Genomic DNA, 7954 nt, shown 5'->3' on the forward strand with positions numbered 1-7954 from the left:
AAAACAGCCCCCCCCCCCCCCCGCCATGTTCCATTATTTCTCATAGAGGGAGAGGTCATTTCCACCTACAAGTCAGCAGTAGGTCAGAAGTAACGCACAACATCTCAGAAAGTGAGGATTTATTATCCCAGTCTATGCACTGAACCAGGCATCAAGTGGCAGTGATTATTAGTCTCAGCTTCTCAGCTAAGGGAAATTAATAAGCTTTAAGCTGTTAAAGCCCAAAATGCTTGCAAGGACAAGCAGTCCTATGCTTGTTTTGTGAAGCTGACACTGAGGAAACTGATGTCAGATTACTTCTACTCAGGTTGGTGCAGAGGTTTACAGTTAAAATGTAAGAGTCATCACCCAGTTACAAAACCCAAACAGGTAAGCAATACACAAGCAGGTAGAACTGAAGAAACCCAGAGTCTGAAAACTTGAGTTTCTTTGCAATAAGTTACTTCAACTGAAGACATCAATAAGGTTGATGAGAGCAAATAGAGGGGATGCCATAGCCACTAAAACAGCCCCCAGACTTTTCTAGAACAGGCAAGAGATTTGTTTTACTGGCAGTTTAAAAAAAAAAAAAAAATCTACAGTTTATATCACATAACCAGGGGCCAAGAAGAGGAAAGGAATGAAGCATTTTGCAGTTTTCTAGTAGACCTAAAAGTAGCAAAGACGCCGCAAAATCTTCTGCTTACTGAAGGGAAGTACATTTCAAATTCAAGTAATCGGCATTCTACCAGCTGCTTCTCCCCCATCCCCATAACAAATTTATCTTCCAGAAAAAAAAGCTTAACCAGTATTACTCTGCCCAATTTTCAGTCTCGACATTTAACTGTCTTTAGACCTCATCCTACAGGGAGTCTTTCAAGTTGATTTAAACCGCTGAATTTACATTTATATTCTCTGAACTGCTGCCAAATGCAATGCTATCTCTAGATTTAACCTTGTCTGTCCAATTTTACCTTAAGTGACAGGTCCCCATTAGCTATACCCCAGAACAACCGTATCCTAAAGCTAACACTGATATCAAAGGTTCTCTCAAAATTGACTGAGACAAAAAAAGGGCAAATTCCTCTGAAAAAGGGATGCTGTGACATTGAAACTACAGCATTTCAGCTGATAGATTAAGTGACCATTTCTTCTCTGAGCAGTCTGCAACATTTTTTTTCTGAAACTTAGGGTCTGATAGACCAAAGCTTTTGATGACAGCCATTAAGTGCTTTGAACTGATGGCAACAGAAGCTTATGAACATCTCAAGCAATTGGTCTTAACACAAAAATATGTAACCCCTTTTCAAAGATAGCTATTTTACATACTACTTCCATCTGCAATAGTCTACAGAAGGAGAAATTAACATTGTCATCAACACATCTGAGCTCAAGCTCTAGAATGAAGTGCTCCATTTTGTTGCCCTTAAAAGTTATATTGCTTCAGGCTTAAAAGTGCCATAGGAAACTTAAATGGATTCTATATGCCCAAGAATTCCACCATACCACTGTCATCAGGCATAATAGGAAGCTAAATTTTAAACATTTATTAATTTAAGGCAAAACTATGAGATTTTATGGAATTTAATATGCTTTGAAATTAGTAGTGTGTTAACACCATTTGAGGAACTAGGAATTTTGCCTTTATTAGCAGCAGCCCAAAACATTGATTTTACACAATGAAGCCACAGCTAAGCTCAGATGAGTACTTAGCAGGTCATCAACAACATTCATTTGCCTGTTCAATTGATTTTAGTTTGTAAATACAATCAGTAACAATTCTAATCCAAACTGATTTAATAATGATGCTGTCAGTGGACAAAGGAATTATTCCCAGATTAAGTCAGTTATGTCTGTAAAACAATACTGCTACAAGGTTCAAGAGCTACCCAAACCAGCCATGTTTAACAAGTGTTCAGGTTGTCAGTCTGAGCTATGGCTCCATTCTCAAAGAAAAACTCTTGAGAAGTTGCAGTCATTTGAGCTTCTTGGGTAACAACACTTCAGAGTATTTTGCCATAGCCATACCAATACAGGTAATAAACTACTTTCTTTGCGACTGCTCAAAACACAAGCCAGCTACACAGGTAATTGCTGTACAAGGTTCCCCTCGTACCAAGATGGTTCTGAAGTTTCAGCTTATCTTCAGACACATGGAGCAGCCACCCCACACCCCCATAGGCAAGTCTGCACTTAGAAGTGCAGCTTTATGATAAATCACCAAGGTACATTCTTACACTTAGGTGCATCCAAGATCACACCTAAGATGGGATCTAAATTAGTCCACAGTGGCAGCAAATGAGCTGGAAGAGCACTAAATAGAAGAACCTGATGAAGAACTTGTCAAACAAAAGCTTAGTGTGGTAGTTCAACTGCATGGCCACAGAACTGAAGTAAACTCACACTAGCCACAAAATACACCAGTTAATAGTTAATCCACCACACCCAAAAAGCTTTAACTCTAAATTTAAAGGCAATTGAGACAGACACTACAGACTGACTTAAACTAAGCCCCTGATTTCACAGCTAATCAATAAATGCAGCTGTTTCCATCATTGTTTATTCAGTTAAAACCACCAAGATGAGCCTACCAAGATTAATCCACATGCTATCGTAAAAGAAAAACATTTCTGACTGGATCAGCAGTCATACAGCCACATCACAGTTGCGATGGCACCAGGAAGGTGGCAGCTACACTTTGTGGCCAGGAGCCTTCACTTAAACTTATTAGTAAAAGCTCATCCTCACTTTCAAGCTGTACCTGGCTTATTAGCATAAAAAAAGCTGAGGCATAATTGCTTAATGAAAAGAAAAGTAGTCTAGCCATCTGTTATGCAAGGAGTGAATGTCACCCAAGGCTCAGTTCTACAACAGCCCATACCACTGCTGGTAGTTTGAAGGTCCCCATATCTTCATTCAGGCCAAGCCCAATTAGGACAGCTTTACCTATTCTAGGGTATTTGAAGTGACCTGTTCAGTTTCTTAATCAGCAGTTTAAGACAGACTACTTACAGACAGCAGATCGAGTCCATCTTCATCCAGGTTTTTGACATGTGTTCCCAGGCTGCCAGGTTTCCATTTTGGGAATGTGTTTTTGTAGTCTTGCAGGGATTCCACTTCAGGCCATACCTCATTGTTGGGGGTACCTAAAGCTCTACGCAAGCACAAGCAAAGCACTGAGCAGTTTAGTCCAGAAAAATCTGTGTGTACTAATGATTTTAGTAAGCGTGCAGCACTGTTGTGCAATGCTGCACAGGTAGCAAGGGAAGGTTCAACCTGACATACCTGAAGATCCTGAAGAGCTGGTCAATCTCCGAGTCCCCGTGGAAAAGCGGCTTTTTAGTTGCTAGCTCAGCAAATATGGTACCTATGCTCCATATATCTACAGGAGTAGAGTAACGAGCAGATCCTAGCAACACCTCTGGAGACCTGTACCACAGTGTCACTACCTATTGAACAAGGAAATTTTTTTGTAAGTTTATAGAATGAGGCCCTCTAATTGACTGCAAGCACAATGGCTCATTCATTATTAACCAAAAACTGTGAATGCTGCTTAAAATAATAGCTGGTGCTAAGTTTTAATGAAAATACTAGTTTCAAACTTCATTTACAGATAGGCATAACAAACTCCATTGCAGTAGATTCTACTGCAAGCAGAGCAGTTGCCTACACTACTTCCCAAAGAGCAGGAAGCCTTTAGCACCTAAACCCTTAAACTTGAGTATCTCAGGAAGTAAAAAATGCCCTCACGAGACAGTGAGCAACAACATCTGGCCTATCTGATTCATTGTCAAGTAATACCAGGATTCATAAGATGCTTGGGAACCTTCAAGTAAAACCAGAGTCAGGGAGATAAAAAGCCATTGAATAAAACAAACCCAAAATACAACTTTGATACTATTAGTTTATGGTTTCAAAAGGTCTGTGATTCTTTTTTAGCTGTTTCATATTCAGTTATTACTAGGAAGTCAGTAAGCATTGTCCAAATCACCAGGAAAATGTTCCAATTCACTCACTTCATGAGTGTATACCCGCACGGGAATTCCAAAGGCTCGAGCCAATCCGAAGTCCGCCAGTTTAATCACTCCCTTGTCATCTATTAAGAGATTCTGAGGTTTTAAGTCTCTGTGCAGAACTCTTCTTGAATGGCAGAAGACAATACCTTGCAAGATTTGATACAAGTAACTCTGGAGAAAGGATGAAGTGGGAAGAAAAAAATAGGAGTAACCTTTAATACAAGTTAGTGTTCTGCAACATAAAGCTGTTCCCTTACATTAGTTGTCCCCATAGTAGTAGGAAATGGGAGATCCAAGGCATTGCAGGTATTGAGTTAATATGAGTCATAAAGGCACACAAATTAATTTTTTTACTTAAGTTTAGTTTAAGGCAGTTTAATTTCAGTAATTAAAAGAACTAAGTGGCAAAACTCACATTCATCTTATTATCCACAGCTGCTTCTTTAACCTTTCATTTCTCCTCAAGAAGTTAATTACACTGAAAATAAGAGCTGCTTATAGCTTTGTAGGTCATCTATAGATTAATTTCTCCTATATTAAGAAATTGTCCTCGTTACCTTAACACGTGAACGATCCAAATATTGGCCAGATGGAATAGTATCCAAGTATTTCTTGAGATCCATGGAAAGGAATTCAAAGACGAGGTACAGTCTTGAATCCTGCATAAGAACATCCTGAAGACTGAAAATTGAGTATACAATCAACTCCATTGCAAATGCACGGACTCACTGTTATATTTCCCCTCTCAACAGGGCTACAAGCTGAATTTCCAGGTTCCTGTTATGAAAGCCTTAAAAAGCTTTCGGTCGTCAAAGATTGACAGGCTCAGTGGGTTACACTGCCATCTGAAAAATCAAGTATATCTGAAATAGGGTCAGACGGAGATAAATACCTTGTATGCTTCCTCTTACATTTACGCTCCCTGATGCCTAGTATCAAGCACAGGAAGACTGAGGAAAAAATATTGTTGCCTTTAAAAAAAAAAACCAAAAAAACCCCAAACCAACCATGGTTGTTGGTGCCTAGCTTCTGTTTGAAGCTGGCTCATTACTGCAGACCCTGAATTACTAGGAGGGTTTAAGGGAACACTGAAATAGGAACCCAGTAGACACAGTGGGATTTGAGCAGGTTTTTAAGCATCTCCTTTATCCTTAATAGATTATAAGGGTTCCTAAACCCAAGCACACATACATGGAGACACTAGATGGCTGGGACTTGACCAGTTTTAATGCACATTAAAGATAAAAGTATTTTACCGCATCAAAGAGCAAGTAAATATTTTGTGGGGAAGACAATAGCTGCGATCTACATGTCAAGTAGCTGCTGATGGAAGTTTCACTCATAGCTCAGATGTGCCAGCTATGACAGCATCGTTAACACAACACTCAAGTCTCTGCTACAAAACAGCAGGGAAGCGATTGATGAAAAGGCTGACATAGGAACACTAAGGTCAAATGGGCTATTCCAAGGTGGCAAATAAAGTTCTGAGGCTAACAGCTTCAGTCAGTTTTCATGAGGTACACTGCCTCCATTCTGACAATAATCACTCTGAAGATAACTTACATAAATTACAAAAATTTGTTCAATTCCTAGAATGGGAAGAGGCAGCCTTAATTAGAAAACTGGCATAAATACAGGATTTGTGACTATAGCTACTTGCTGCAAAGCAGACACTGTATTAAGTGGAGTAGCTCTTCATCTCACTAGAATGGTGGAAAAAATAACTTCTTATCTGAAGGGACCTAGTGCCCTTCAAAGAGTTTAGCTAAATACCAGTATATGCATACCAGACTATATTGGGATGATGTAGCTCTTTTAATAAAGAAATTTCTCGGATAGCAGTGCTCGGAACACCTTCCTCCTCACTTTCTAGACGTATTTTCTTCATTGCAACCACTTGGCCTGTGGTTTTGTGCCGACCTTTATACACAACACCATAGGTACCTGAACAAAAAGACAGTGAAACGCATATAGGAAATACCAGCTCCAGGTACAGATAAGTCACTGCAAAAAAGAATTGCTGACATAGGCAAGAGTCCTTGCAATCAAGTATTTTTTCCTTCAAGTGCATGGCTTGATTAAGAACTACTATTTAATTTTGGCAGTTTAACCATGCAATAGTTTTGTTTGTTTAGAGCGTGACACCCATAAACAGTATCATTTGTTAGGACAGAGTACTTAGTAGCCTAAGTGTGAAACTTGAACATTTGGAAAATGGAGTGTAAAGCCAGATACTGTTGGAGCTTCAGGTTGATTAACTTTCAGGCAAGATCACTACACCTCTTCATCCCCAAGGGGTTATGATTTTGCCAAATTAAAAGGTTAAAGGTTTAGCTGGAAAAAAGTAGTGCTCCCTCTGCAATCAGAAATCTATCCATCCACTGTCCAGATCTATAGAAATACCTCTAGCACAATCCTCAGTGCAGGAGGGAGGGCAGTGCTGTGGGTCTCAGCAGAAGCTAAAACTGGAACCAGTAGTAAATCTCAAATCAATAATCTATTTTAATCGTCAACATTCACAGAAGTAGAACCCTCAACAAGCCAGGAGAGCCTGAGTATTCTCTTTTCACCCTTCCTGAAGCATTAATCTCCCAGATTAAGCTCAGACAAATTCGTTTCTTTCAGGAAGAAATATTCATGCACAAGGCTTCAGTTGCAAAGCTCTGTTGTAAGATCCAAGCCCATACATTTTGCAGTCACCTTAGAGAGCACCTTCTCAGAGTAACATGCTGCAAATTCTCAAGTCTACATAAGGCTAAAGCACTATAAGCCACATCAACTTCTACATTTAACATAGGCTGGATTTGCAGCAAAAGGGGGTTTGTGACCAACATCTGCATTGAAGCGATCTTGGTATACAAATTGATAAAATTCATTTCTCCACAGAGGTTTACAATCTGCTCTTTCCACAGGTGTAGTAACCAGATACGGTCCAAGCAGAACAATCCACAAGCCACTACCCCCTACCAGCAGCTCCGAGCAAAAGAAGTATACCAGCCAGAACAGCTCCAGGAGCAACTGGTACACAAGTTCACATACAAAAGAATGGAAGAGCTTCCCAAATTGAAAAGCTGCTTTCAGGCCTTGGAACACTTCCCCACCCCACCTCCGGAGGAAATCACACCGTTTACTGTCTATACAAAGGCAGATGCTTCTCAACACTGTTCAGTTGTTTCAAATAGACCACGATGTCTTCAAAAGAAGGGCAGTCTGAAAGCTTTTACATATAATTACTGCCCTTAACCCCAAGCTTGCTTTGCCATTTGGTTGAATCTCAGTAGTTCCTCTGATGATCAGAGTGCACAGAGCTTCCATGACACTTGATAACTCAAACTGTGGAGTATTACAAGGCTCATGGTCCATACTTACCTTCCCCAATCTTCTCTATTTTTGTGTAATCATCCATTGCTATGGTTATTCCTGAAGTGAACAGAAGAAAAAAAAACCAACCATGAGCATGAACCACTGCTTGTCCCAAACACAGCCAAGTCGCTGAAATGATGCCAGGTCTTTGGAAGAAAGCTTTGCCTTACTTAATTAGGATGAAACATGGAATGCTTAACCGTTCTCCTCAACAAAACCACGTTTTGACTCAGGGTTTCAACTAAAAAAAGTACATCCCAAAGCCTGATTAAGCATCAACTCAAAGAAGCAAGATGCTTTTGTGAAGAAAACTCCTCCAAGCAACTGAAAAAAAACACACCCTACTCGTTAGCTTTATCTAGTTACTCGTTAGCAGGACCACTACTATCTAAAATCACGGCGTTGGATGTTAGCAAGGTAAGGGAACGTCATTTGTTAAGTACACAGCACAGTCCCCAGAGCCGCAAGCCTACGCTACGTTACTTGGCGGCGTTGGCACCCGCTGGCACCGGCCCGTCCGCACCTCCCCTGCTGCTCTTGGCCACCTCAGCTGAGCGCAGCCGAACTTTATCACCGGGCTCGGAAGCGTGACGAGC

The 7954-nt window shown here is 40.4% G+C and overlaps 1 protein-coding gene across 1 annotated transcript in view; it reads right to left on the minus strand.

Moving 5' to 3' along the window:
- CDK1 (cyclin dependent kinase 1) overlaps positions 1 to 7417 on the minus strand; it is a 7824-nt gene extending 407 nt beyond the window's left edge. The window contains exons 1-6 of the mRNA XM_009637011.2: positions 7365 to 7417; positions 5783 to 5939; positions 4553 to 4676; positions 3996 to 4166; positions 3265 to 3428; positions 2992 to 3133 (exon numbers count right to left, since the gene is read on the minus strand). Of these exons, the coding sequence (XP_009635306.1) occupies positions 2992 to 3133; positions 3265 to 3428; positions 3996 to 4166; positions 4553 to 4676; positions 5783 to 5939; positions 7365 to 7401 (795 nt within the window). The 5' untranslated portion in view covers positions 7402 to 7417. The remainder of the gene's footprint in view (positions 1 to 2991; positions 3134 to 3264; positions 3429 to 3995; positions 4167 to 4552; positions 4677 to 5782; positions 5940 to 7364) is intronic.
- Between the last annotated feature and the right edge of the window lie 537 nt (positions 7418 to 7954).

The sequence above is a fragment of the Egretta garzetta genome, unplaced genomic scaffold (assembly GCF_000687185.1).
Source record: "Egretta garzetta isolate BGI_Z169 unplaced genomic scaffold, ASM68718v1 scaffold204, whole genome shotgun sequence".
Taxonomy (NCBI): domain Eukaryota; kingdom Metazoa; phylum Chordata; class Aves; order Pelecaniformes; family Ardeidae; genus Egretta; species Egretta garzetta.